At 34.4% G+C, this 14,344-nt stretch overlaps 1 protein-coding gene across 1 annotated transcript in view; it reads right to left on the reverse strand.

Moving 5' to 3' along the window:
• The window catches only part of PDE3A (phosphodiesterase 3A), a 326,043-nt gene that overhangs the window by 62,543 nt on the left and 249,156 nt on the right, over positions 1 to 14,344 (reverse strand). Inside the window, 1 exon segment of the mRNA XM_017888601.1 lies at positions 423 to 680. Within this exon segment, the coding sequence (XP_017744090.1) occupies positions 423 to 680 (258 nt within the window).

Raw genomic sequence — 14,344 nt, forward strand, 5'->3', positions numbered from 1 at the left:
CAAGAAAATGGAAGAGTAAAGAACCTTCAGTTTTAGGAGTCAACAAATTCTAAACAGAATCTACACTAGAAAGGAGCAAGGATTTCTGTCTTTTTTGTTTTGTTGTTGTTGCTGCAATATCCTTATCACCTTAGAAAAGCATCTGGCATATAGAAGAAAAAACTTTTTGCATATAACATGAAAGATTAAATAAAAGAGATAACATAAAAAGATAAATTTTCTATGTATAGAAAACTATCAAGTATAAGGACAGAAGTCTTTATGTTTAAATATTTATTCCTTTTGTCACCATGATCAACACATTTCGCCTGAGTCATTGATATTAATCTGCAGATGGAGTTGAGGTGACAGGAAGGAGACCTAGAAGACAATTTAAAAAAAAAATAGTCTAACCTTTTAGGGAGTATGTCATTACTACCTACCTTTGGAATAGCAAGCTTGTCTTTTTCAGAGCTCTCTTCAGAGTCAGAACAGATATAGTTTTCACTGAGCGAAGTGACGGGATTCACTCTGGGCTTGTGAATGGCCTGGAAGGTGAGCTGGGTGCTGAGCAAGTTGCTCACGGCTCTCAAGGATGTGCACACGTTTGGTGGAAGAGAAGGGTCTGCCAGGAGGTCGGTAATGAGGCCGTGGGCCTCGCCCATGACAGCGATGTCCACAGTAATACTGGTTCCTGAAGACTGAGACACAAACCAAGACAAGATCAGGTAAGAAAACGTCTGAATCTGAAGGCACAAAGCATTAATTTGAACTTCTTCACTAAGAAATGAATGGGCTGATTCTTTAGGATTTCAGTACAGTAAAATTCACATGACCTATTTCAAATTCTGCTAAAATGTGCCCTAGCTGTCACCCGTTTTTGCATTTGCGGCACATTTTTTTAATGCTAGAACTTGGGGAGGGGTCAAGCATATTTGCAGAAATTAAAAGATGAACACTATTTTAAAAGGCAAAAGTTTCAGAGATCTAGGGAAAAAACTTCATATCACTCCTTATGAAGAGTTCAACATTTTACATCTATGTTCTTTGGGAATTTCACTCCAAAAGCAACATTAATATACCATAAAATGTTATTTTTTATAATATTTTAATGTGACACTTGAACCTGGTGTTTATTCAACGAATATTTTTGCTAATGGTAGTTATTCAACGACTGTTATTAGAGATAGACACAGAAAAAACTCCATTTGTGTGCTAGTTCACAATCTGTCTCTCTTCTTGTTGCTGGTAAGAATAGAAATTTCAGTTCTGGGATTCTGTGGCACATCTGTCATATTCTGCCAAACTGCCTATCAGAGCAGAGTCATTACTCTGTCCTCACAGCGGAAACGAAGAGCACAAAACACAGAGGCCAGGAAAATACATATAAATACATAAAATAAACTCCAAAGAGAGAAAAAACAGAAGTATAAAGTTGTACGATTAAAACAAAATATGAGGGACTATTTTATAATCTTGAAATTACGACATTTAAAAATAATATGAATTCATAAACTGCCAAGGATATTCCTAATGTGTCTGACTAAATGAAGATATAAAGTTCTACATAAGAAAATATACCATAAGCAAAGGAAAAAAATGATCTGTGAGAAAATGTTTGCCACACAGAGAAGATAAAACATATCCAAATATAGAGCTTCTAAAATCAATAAAGGATAAAATTGAAAAAGGAAGTGAATAGACAATTCCAACGAAATGTAAATAACCAATATATATAAAAAGTCACTTATGTCCCCTATAATTAAACTGCAAATCAATATAATAAAAACAACTTTCACTTACAGAATTGGCAAAACAGTAAAAGATTTATAACACCAAGCATTAGTAATGGTAGTGAGGAGAAACAATCCAAAATGTTTGGCAGGAAACTTTGTTAAGCCTTAAATGTATGTATCCTATGATCCAGCAAAACAACATACATATCTGGTCAAAAGAAATACTTCTACAAATATCTAAACATATAAAAACAATAACAAAACGGGTATAGCAGTGCTCTGGCAACGACAACCAAAGAATGTAACCCCAAGATGCATATAAGTAGATAAATTGATCTTTTAAAAATTTCATTATATCTGTAATATAAAGTTGTATATCTTTGTTTAAAAGATGTGGGTAGATTCATAAATTATTGTCTAGAAAATATTGTTCAGTGGGTGGAAAAGTATGTTGTAGAAAAAGTGAATATATATTATTCTTATAATTAGAAAAGTATCATAATTACAACATCTAACATCCATAAAGATATCTAGTCCTGCAATACCTATAAGTAATGAATAAATGACTCTGTAAAATTACCATACAGAAAAGTTATGTCTTTTACTGCTAAAATTACAATAACTATAATAATAATGGTAAAGTTGATATTTATTACCCACAAGTCTACAAAGTATTAATAGGTACTATAATTACTTTCACTTTCATTAGACACAAATAACTTGCCAAAATCAGACAGGTTGAAAGTGGAAATATCAGGCTGCAATAAAAAATAGCTTGATTCCACAGCTCAAGAGTTGAACCAGCATGGTGAAAAAAAAAAAAACAAAACAAAACAGAAAATCTTAATTTTATGTGCTTAAATATATCTGTAATTACTTAATGCATAATTTAATAATAGTGCCCATGTTCTCTGATCACAGGCATAAATATCTCTTATGAACCAATATGAAAATTTAAGTGAAATATTAATAATTTTAGGATATATAGTCATGCATATGTCATATTTGTACCTGTAGGGTTAATTTTATTTTTCTGAGCTAAAAGGAGAATTTTACTTTACTTATCTTAAAAATAATTTGTATTGTGTATACTTGAGGCTTACAACATGATGGTATGTGATGTGTACAGATAGTCAAATGGTTACTATAGTGAGACCGATTAACATATCCAGCATCTCACATAGTATTTTTGTGACAAGAGCAGCTGAAATCTCCTTATTAAAAAAAATCTGTAATACAATATAATTTTGTTAACTGTAGTCCTCTTGTACATTAGATTCCCTAGACTTACTCATCCTATACATCTGCTACTTCGTATCCTTTGTCCTACATCTCCCCATTTCCTGCCCCTTCCCCTGACTCTGCCCAGGGTAACCCACTGTTGTATTCTCTCTCTCTGAATATTTGACCTTTTTTAAAAAAATTAAGATTCTACATGTAAGTGAGATCACGTAATATTTTTCTGTGTCTGGTTCATTTTACTTAGCATAATGTCCTTTAGGTCCATCTATGTTATGGCAAATGGCTGGATCTCCTTCCTTTTTAAAGGGTGAATGGTATCCCATTGTATGTCTATACATGTGTGTGCCTATATATATACCACGTTTTCTTCATCCATTCATTCATGGACGGATGCTTATGGTATTTCCATATCTTGGCTATTGTGAATAACGCAATGGACATGACAGTGCAGGTATCTTTATGAGGTGGTGATTTTATCTTATTTGGATCATATAGTTCTATTTTCAATTTTCTTAAGAACCGTTATACTATTTTTCATAACGGCTATACCCATCTACATTTCTAACAGCAGTGTTCTAGGGTTCCCTTTTCTCCACACTCTTGCCAACGTTTGTTATATCTTATCTTTTTGATAATAGCCATCCTAAGAGGAGTGAAGTGACATCTTATAGTGGTTTTAATTTCCATTTCCTGATGCTTAGTGATGTTAAACACTTTTCCATACATATATGTTGGCCACTTTCATGTCTTCTTTGGAGAAATGTCTGTTCGTGTCCTTTGCCACTTTTTAATCAGGTTGTTTCCCCCTATTGTGTTATAAGAGTTATTTATAAAGTTTGGATATTAATTCCTTATCAGATACATGCTTTGCACATATTTTTTCCCAGTCTATCAGTTGCCTTTTCATTTTGTTGATTGTTTCCCTTCCTGTGCAGAAGCTTTTTAGTTTGATGTGGTCCCATGTACTTATTTTATCTCTTTTGGCCTGGGATTTTGGTGTGTTATCCAAAAAATCATTGCCAAGGTCAAGGTTCGAGAGCTTTCCCCCTATGTTCTCTTCTAGAAGTTTCATGGTTTCAGGTGTTACATTTCAGTCTTTACCTATTTTGAGTTGATTTTTGTGTGTGGTGTAAGATAAACATAAAATTTCATTCTTTTGTATGTAGAAATCCAACTGTCTCAGCACTTTTTTTCAAAGAGATTACCCTTTCCACCTGTCTCCTCCTAGCACCCTTGTGTAAAATTATTTGAGCATGTATGTTTGAATTTACTTCTGGGCTCTCTATTCTGTTCTATTGGTGTAGGTTTCTGTTGTTATGCCAGTAGCATACTATTTTGATTACTATAGATTTGTAATATAGTTTTAAATCAAAAAGTGTAATGCCTTCAACCTGTTTCCCCTCAGTACTGCTTTGGCTATTTGGGTTTTTTTTTTTGTCATTTCATACAAATTTTAGGATTGTATTTTTCTATTTCTGTGAAGATGCCACTGGGATGTTGATACTTATTGCATTAAATTTCTATATTTCTTTGGGTAGTATAAATATTTTAACAATACTTCTGATGGAGTAATGGAATATTTTTCTATATATTTGTGTCTTCAATTTTTTTCACCAATGTTTTATAATTTTCAGTGTGCAAATCTTTCACCTCCTTGGTTAAATTTATCCCTAAGTATTTTTTATGCTATTGTAAATGGGAGTGTTTTAATTCTTTTCAGCTAGGCACTTATTTGTATATAAAAAATGTTACTGATTTTTATCTGTTGATTTTTAATCCTGTAACTTTACTGAATTCATTTGTTAGCTTTAACAAATTTGTGTGTGTGTGGAATTGTTGTGGTTTTCTACATATAAAGATCATGTCATCTGCAAATAGAAATAATATCATTATTCAATTTTTTCATGTTTGTAAAAATGCCACTGACCTAACGTCCCTTTTAGAAATGAGTATTTTAAAGTGCATCTCTAATCATCATGCTTCTGAAAATCTCATCCAGTGTGGTCCTCTGAAATAGTAATGTTTATTTTTAGCCATGTTGTTCTAATAAATAATTCACTGCACTGTTTCCATACAAATTTGAAATTTTAAGTCAAACTTTGTTTTCAAGACATAAATGTTTTTGACAACGAAATTAAGTTATTCTCTAGTAATAACTAAAAAGTTCTCTTAAAATGTTCTCAGTACATAAAATCTGTAAATCTGAAGAAAAGTAGAACATGTTCTTGAGAATTACATGTTTTAAATAAATTATTGGGAAGAACACAAGTCTTTTATAACTATCAAATTGTGTGTCCTTTATAATACATTTTATTTTTTCTTTAAAGTAATAGATGTATGTCTTGTATATACAGAAAAAAATAGTAAAACTTAAAAGTAACTTTAAAATAGAAATTGAAAACTCATTTTATAAGTCAATGTCACAGTTATATAAGAATTTAGAAAATAAGCACATTATGTATTTTGATGCTACTATGCTATAGCTTTTGCAAAAGCAAAGGTCTTTAAGGGAAAACAAAAGCAACATTCAAGCCAAGAGACAAATTATCCGTATTGAAATTGGCTAAGAAACTGAAGTGAACACTTCTACTATTGGGAAAAAAAAAAAAAATCTCCTTAGTATCATTAAGTCAGGTCCTCGCTTTACTGTTTTCATGATTCTAGAATAAAATTATGTTACAGTCAACAGATACATCACACATAAGAAGTTATTACCACTTTTTTGCTCAAATAACTAAAGGCTTCAATGAGGCATGCAATTTAAAACCAACAATCAGATGTGTTTGCAGCAAACCTGCCAAGGCTAACCACATATGAAATGGTGAAAGATAGAAAGATGGACTGGCTGCTGTTTCAATAAATAGCAGGTAAGCTATAAAGGATGGGTATGTCTAAGATGTCCCTATTAAGGAATTTTAAGGGAGAAGGGTTCTGGGTTTTGGTAGTGTTTTTTAAATCATGTACAAAGTAAGAAAAAATTGCGTGATTCACACAGAGGGTATTTCCGTGCCTATTAACTTTGAAAAAATAATATAATTAAATATTGAGGTATACCAATGGTACTCAGAAATATTTTATTTAACTGGTGAAATTTTAGATAACGATAATAAATACTAAATGTTACGTTTATATAAAAGTCAGTTTAAAGAAAAGTCTTAAAACTAACAATCTGAAACCATCTTTCAGTGCAGTACGAGCCACACTAAGCACAAAACCGCAGTTGAATCTTGTTATGGTGCAGATGATCAAACAAATCTTTTCCTTTAAAAAAAAAAGTTACTAAGCAATATAAAACATTCTACTTCACAGACTCTCCTTGTAATAGAAATATTTATATTTAACATTTAAGAAAATGCAAGTGTACTTCCCTAGACACTATTGAAATGGCAACCAAATTTGGATTGCCACCTTTAAATAGAAAATGTGGAATTTCAGTGTCATAAACAGTGGAGGAAAGTGCGGTTTTACATATTAAGCCAAAAATAACTGATACTTTTGGTAAATTCAAGGTAGGTTTTCTTTTCTTTTTTTTTTTTTTGAGATGGAGTCTCACTCTGTCACCTAGTTTGAAGTACACTGGCACGATCTCGGCTCACTGCAGCCTCAGCCTCCTGGGCTCAAGTAATCCTCCCACCTCAGCCTCCCTAGCAGCTACAACTAGAGGCTCAAACCACCATGCCTAATTTTTTGTGTTTTTGGTACAGATGGAGTTTCGCTATTTTGTCTAGGCTGGTTTGAACTCCTGGGTTCAAGCAATCCTCCCACCTTGGCCTCCCAAAGTGCTGAAATTAAAGGTGTTAGCCACTGCGCCTGGCTGACTATTCAGTTTTTAAACAACTTCCTTTTCCTCTTTTATCTTCATCCAGTCTACCTTCCTATTTCCAGGATGTCCTACTTCATCCTGGCTTTAGACTATCACAGTTGTTAATGGTCTTGGTATATCACAATCTAGATGGGTTCCAAGTTATTTCACTCATCATAAACTAAAGGCCCAGAAAGTTTGATGCTATAGATAAGAAGTTTAAGACACAACAAGTATAATCAATATTATACATACTTTTAGACATGTGCCTATCAATTACAGAAAATTTGTTTTAATTTTTTTTTTTTTTTTTTTTTTTTGAGATGGAGCTTCGCTCGTCTCCCAGGCTGGATCGTGCAATGGCATGATCTCAGCTCACTGCAACCTCTGCCTCCCAGGTTCAAGCTATTCTCTTGTCTCAGCCTCCCAAGTAGCTGGGATTACAGGCATATGCCACCATGCCCAGCTAATTTTGTATTTTTAGTAGAGACAGGGCTTCTCCATGTTGGTCAGGCTGGTCTTGAACTCCCAACCTCAAGTGATCCGCCCACCTGAGCCTCCCAAAGTCCTGGGATTACAGGTGTGAGACACCGCACCAATTTGTTTTAATTTTTATTACTAGTGGGTAAGGAAAATCTTCGAGTATGCATGGAGGTCAAAGGCATCTTTTTTTGCATGCTATAAAAGGCATCTAAGTTTCTAAAATGTTGTAAATTGCAAACTATAAAAAATTCTAACAAGTCTATGTAACCAAGTTACTAACAATGTAAAATAAAATTATATATCATTAAGTAGCATATCAGATTATTTGCTGTGGTGCTGTGTTTGAGTTTATGTCAAAATATTGAGAACTGGAAAATTTCTAAAAGATAAAATCTAAGAATGCTTAGGAAATAATTGTGTGAAAAGGGTAAATGAAAACAAACAAAAAAAAGCAGATACACATCGTTTTATTTAAAGAAAGTAAAGGTGCCCAAGGGAAAAATCAGAAAAAGACTGGAGAAATGGTAGGGTCAACAGAAATTAATTCTTTAAAATGATCAGGGAGATTATCTAGCCTGGGGTGTAGATGAAGATAATGCATCCAATTCTTGATAAATTTGCTCTGTCAAAAATACAGTCAAATTATGACTCTGCTTCCTATGTATTTTAAATCCCAGATTAAATTGATAACTTAATTAAATAGGCTGAATATGTCCCTGCCCACAGGCAAAAAACGCAATAATTCTCCAGTCTTCTGATTCAGTGAACAATTTGGCATGTCACTCACTTTGGAAATTAATTTATTGTAACTGGAGGAAAAGAATTAGAAGCAGCACCAAAAGCCTGTCTTCGTAAGTCTACATGAAACTTAAAGATAGGTTACAAATGTTGAAACATTAGAATTGAGAAATTATCTAGATAACCTAGTAGAAATGCTATATACTTCATATTAGGCTACTTAAAACTATTTTAAGTTTACGATGATTTCTAAAACCAAACCTACAGGTTTCCTAGAGGCAATACTGTATCCAATAGAGCACTCAGGCTCTTTTCCTCTGAAATCAGAGGACTGGGCTGGATCTCTTGAAGGTCCCTTCCAGTTGTGCAAGTAATTCACTTCTCTTTTTTTTTTTTTTTTGAGACATAGTCTCGCTCTGTCACCTGGGCTGGAGTGCAGTGTCCGGATCTCAGCTCACTGCAAGCTCCGCCTCCCGGGTTTATGCCATTCTCCTGCCTCAGCCTCCCGAGTAGCTGGGACTACAGGCGCCCACCACCTCGCCCGGCTCGTTTTTTGTATTTTTTAGTAGAGACGGGGTTTCACCATGTTAGCCAGGATGGTCTCGATCTGCTGACCTCGTGATCCGCCCGTCTCGGCCTCCCAAAGTGCTGGGATTACAGGCTTGAGCCACCGCGCCCGGCCTAGTAATTCATTTTTCTACATAGTGTATATACACACACACATACACACACACACATCAAATAAGAAAAAGATTTTAAAATTACATCTTGGCATCTTCAAGCATTTTACATTTTAAAAAAAGATTTTTAAATTATTATGTAGACTTAGAAAAGTCCTTATTGTATTAATTGCTAATCTTTCACAAGCTCTATCTTATAAATTGTTATTGAGTCACTGATGCTATTTTCTTCTTATGGTAAATTGCTTAGCATACACTGAGTGCTCACAAGGAATAGGCTATTTGGTAGAATTTCCGTATGCTTCTCCCAACAGGTAAGTTACGCATTTGCCTAGTGTCAGTTTCCTTTCTTCCCAAATCTCTTTAGGCCTGTTGTATTTGTCACTGTAAATTACATAGGCCAACAAAATATCTACAAAGAAATGACACCTGCCTAAAAATTGAGTTGTTTCCTTGAAAATGAAGTTAGGTAGCTTCACACAGACTTCATAAATAGACTTCATAAGGGTGAGAGCCTGAGAATGGATTTCCCTTGATTTAAGTAGGGGAGATACAACTATAAAGACTCAAAAAGAAAATCACGACACACCTAAAGGCTTTTCAACTCAGAATGCTTCCAGGTTCCTAAATTGTTTCCACTATAAAGAAACTGAAACTGGCAAGCACGTACAAGGAAATACAGGTATGGTGTAAGTAAGAACGGCAACCTGAAACTCCAGTCACTTCAGTGGACACATACTTGAGAGAAACATTTTTGGCTCTTCATCAAAGATGTGCAAAAACCTGCATATTCTATGTATTAAGTTAAAATATATTACTAGAATTATGAAAATTTATGTCATATTTTTATGATTCTCTGCTTTAAAAACATTTTAAAATTCCCAGACCAGCTATTGATCCTAATTATGTCTGTTAAGAGAGCTCCACAGTATTTTAAACTCAATATTTTCTTTCACTTAAAATGAGACATAATGTAATTGCTATGTTAAAGTTATTCATTAACATTCCTGGAACAAGAGATAGAAAGCTAAGCTTGGTTTATGAATTGGCATTTGGGAAGATACATACATATGCAGAAGTACATATTTTCATCATATATATAATTTGTAAGGTGTGTATGTGGAAAGTTGGAAAACAGAGTTTTAAAACGTTGGGAAATAAAAGGAAGATTTTTTCATTCACCAATATCAAATATTTATTATATGAGGTAATACATGGGGTCTTTAAAGATGTAAGACCTGAGGTTAGACTGCTTGTGTTCAAATTTCAGATCTGCATAGATTTTTTTTATTTAAAAAATAAATTCATTCTTTTTCTTCTCCTCTCCTCTCCTTTTCTTTTCATTTTTCTTTTCTTTTTTCTTCTTTCTTGAGATGGAGTCTTGCTCTGTGGCCCAGGCTGGAGTGCAGTGGTGCGATCTTGGCTCACAGCAACCTCCGCCTCCTAGGTGAAAGCAATTATCCTGCCTCAGCCTCCCGAGAAGCTAGGATTACAGCCATGCACCACCATGCCCAGCTAATTTTTGTATTTTTGGTAGAGACAGGGTTTTACCATGTTGGCCTGGCTGGCCTTAAACTCCTGACTTCGTGATCCGCCTGCCTCGGCCTCCCAAAGTGTTGGGATTACAGGCGTGAGCCACCAGGCCTGGCCCATTTTATTTTAGCTCTTGTTGTCTCATCTCTAAAAAGGGATTAATAGTAATATCGACTGGATAGTATAACTGATGATTAAATAAGATCATAACCATAAAAAGCCTTGGTAGAGTGCTTGGCCCAAAATATATGTTTCATGAGTATTATATATCACCAACATTATCATTATTGTCAGTGTAACATTGTTATTGAGAAAGATTGTGTGTGCAAAGGAATGTAAGTTGTACACGTGGGTGTTTGTCCCCTACATGAACCGGGCTAGTAGTTCCTTTATAAATGAAGATAGCCCAGAGATATGATTTCTCTACCAAAAAAAAAAAAACAAAATAAAACAAAACAAAAACCTATTTCACTATTTCCAGTTCTTATTCTAGGTAAATGCAGTCAGATATATTGTACTCCCTACTCCAAAATACTCATAATAGTCCTGATATTAATTTTAAGTTCTTAAAAACTTGATTGTACAAAAGTCCTGGTTTCAGTTAATATGGTTGATTGCATTGGAATGATTTATAACACAGGATGTGAAAAGAATTCTAAAAGCAGGCATCATAGCTCCATTGTTGGAAGTATTTTTTTCTTTCTATTTAGTCATCCTGGGGAGGCACCCTGGGAGGCAAACCCAGCATGAGAGGAATATTCTCAGGGTGGAAAGGGAGTTGGGATAAGAGATGAATAAACAGTATAAGAGATGACACATAGAAAGGAAATAGTCACTGGGGCTTTTCTCATCCAACTTTGGTCCTCAATGCTGGGAAAAGATGTGTGATGAGTTTTTGGAAGCTGTCTCCTCCTACATCTCTGTAGCACAATGTGCCACTCCATCCCTCCAACTCTTTCTCTGGGAGGCTGTCTGTGACACCAGGAAATGGTATCTTGGTCTTTAACGTACTACATTAATTTAGAAGATGAGCTGGATTTGATACAATGATCTTTAGTGCATTACTGGTTCTGATCTCAGAGACAGCAAAATTGCATATGTGTTTATACTTTCATAGGACCCACTTATAATTTTAGACTTGAAGTTGGTTGGGAAATTTTTAAAAAATGAAATCATGTGAAAATTTTGCAGTAACTCATTGTAGGCTGAACCTTGGCTAAATGCCATCCTAAGGAAGCAGATGTTTGCATATTTTAATTTTCTGGCAGGGAATATGAGTTTACATTTGGATTTTTTCCTTAAGATAATATATATGTACAGTAGAAGGAAAACATATAGGGCCCTTCATCAAACTGCTTCCCAACATGTCTATGGGCAGGTTCCATGTGAGATGTGAAACACAACAAACTTCATTAGTTACCAGAATTATTAACTTCCTTCTCTTTTGATGTTCAGTGAGCATTGCAAGTCACCAAATGAGATGGAGTACATGGCCTCTGTTCTTATACACGTCCCTACAAGTTATCTGCAAACAAGTCAAAAATTGTTGACAAATTCTGTCTTGTTTATATTTTCTAACTACTTTCCAGACACTAGTGAATTCACTTAACAACTCAAACTTAACAATTTTACAATAGTGTTTTATTATTTAGGAAATAGAACATACTCTACTAAGAACCTGTATCTTTCAGAAGATAACCTTAGCTGCCTTTAAGTTGCATGCTGGTTTTCTCTCTTTGTCTTAATTAGAAAAGATGATGCAGCTGGCAAAGATATAATAAATTCAGGCAATGAGCTACTCATGTGACTGCTCACACAAATGTGGGAAGGCTTGGTTAAGTACAAATTGCTATGTAAATAAAAAGCATTATTATTGCTGTTGTAAGAAACAGGAAGCGAAGAGAACTGGATGTGAGCACTTCTCTGATATGAGCAAGAATTTTTAAATATGATAGGAATAACTAAGAATCTCTGAAATATGAACTCAGAAAGCTGATAAATGTGGGGTGGTCTTTTGTTAAATATCAAGAACTGCTATTAAACTTGAACTTGAGGTTTCTGTTTGCTTAGGCTAAAAACTTCAGTGAACAACAGATGGCAGTATTCTGCCTTTTTAAAGAATTATCTGACCATCTCTTAAAACAAGTGCTACTGCCTCATTAACAGGCAGAATTTAGTTTTATTTTATTTTTTTAACAGAAAACAAAAATAAGCTAAAAAAGAATAACTTATATAAATCTATTGGTAGAAATAAAAAATTTAAAATGTGTCTTATCCTTTAGGATCATTGTTAAAGTGAAATTATAATTACATAATTAAAATTCATCTAAGTTGCAAACATTTTAGTTGTTACTTTTCTCAATTTTTATAAGACATATTAGAAACAGGACTTCTTCCCATACACAATTTGATTAACATTTTTCCCACATGTAATTTTCTACTGTAATTAAAATATTAACACAAAAAACATCAAATGCATTTGAACACAATTGTTTTGTGAAACTTTATTGCCATTTGTTTTATCCACATCAACACTATACTTTTTCCTGCGTCATATGCAACTGGTGCTTATCTAGGCTACTGACTTGCCTCTTCTACACTTAATCCAGGACATCTTCCCTGACTGCTTCAGGACCATACAAACATCTCCATGTTAATACCTATTGGGATATTCCTTTCATACACTGAAAATAGCAAAAGAAACAAAAACAATCCAAAAAAAAAAAAAAAAAAAAACCTTGGAGTTATACCTTCTGAGAAACCTGGCATCTCTGAGCACATCTTACATATATACATAGACCCTTGTTGCAATAGCACCTGCCACAATTTTCAATTCAACTTTTGGTATGTCTATATATGATTTTCTGTCTTCCTCCTTTAGGCTCAAAGTTGTTCAAGGACAAGAGCAATGCTAGGTTTCATTCACTTAGTGTGGTATCTGGTACTTTGTAGGCACTCAATAATATGAGAAATAATGACTGCGTAAGTAACATACTCCAAACCTTCAAAGATAAGTAAATGCCCTCTCTCCAATTCTGTACCTTAAAAGACAAGTAAATTAAAGTGTTTGAGACAGTTCTTTGAAACAAATCACTGCTTTTCCAGAAGCCATCTTAAAACATTCAACCTCCTAGCATAATTGCATGTTCTAATCTCACACTTAAAGCATATAGAGAATTGTTACACTGAAATACTGGAGTCATGATTAAAAACTACATTTAACAACCTGATTCTGGAATAAGCACTATCCAGAAAGCAGTGAAACTGCCAAGAAGTAATAGTACTGACACAAAAAGCAATCCTACAAATTTTTCCGCAATTGAGTACATACATGAAAAGAGTAAGCAAAGGATTAGGGTGTACTTTCTGGAAAAGGAGAAGATCTTAACAGGCCTGGAGGTAAATGAAGAATGGCCTCTTGAAGACAAAGTTCAGGTGAAGTACATAGTGCTTCAGGTTGAAAGGATGATGCTGGAGAGGTTTGAGGAAGCAGCTCATGGCAGGAATATGAACTATATTCAAGAGCTTTGATTAACTAGTAAGGGTAATAAGAAAGTCCTGTAGAGTACTGGCATCATCAGTATGTGTGGAGAGAGGAGTCAGGCTAACTTTCAGGATGAAGGTTTAGGAAGATGCGTAGCTTAGAGTCTTTCATAGAATGAGGAATCAAAAGAGAAAGAATCAGTTTGGATGAGGATACTCAGATATTGGATGATTCAAGTGGCATATTAGGAAAGACTTCTGAACTGGAAATATACATTTGGGCATTGATGACATATATTTGGTCATTTCAACAGCATGTTGCCATGAAAGTGTGTGAACAGAAAGGAGTATACTGAGGGTAGAGCCATAATCAATACCAACTTATAAAAGCCAGGCAGAAGAGAAATCCACAAAAGGAAATAAGAAGATACAAGTGAACTAAGAGTGTAGTGTCCATGGGGCCAAGGAAACGTTAAGAAGCAAGGAGTGGTCAGCAGTGGATCAGTGCTTGAGAGATTAGTAAATCTTGAAAACTGTTTATGAGTTTAGTATTTGGAAGGTCACTGGTAACTCCAGAGACAACAGTTTCAGTGAAGCACTGAGGTAGCCAGCCACATTGCAATAAATTGAGCAATGAGAGGAAGATAGAAAAATGAAGATCAAAGAGA

The sequence above is a fragment of the Rhinopithecus bieti genome, unplaced genomic scaffold (genome assembly GCF_001698545.2).
Source record: "Rhinopithecus bieti isolate Rb0 unplaced genomic scaffold, ASM169854v2 scaffold_15769, whole genome shotgun sequence".
Taxonomy (NCBI): domain Eukaryota; kingdom Metazoa; phylum Chordata; class Mammalia; order Primates; family Cercopithecidae; genus Rhinopithecus; species Rhinopithecus bieti.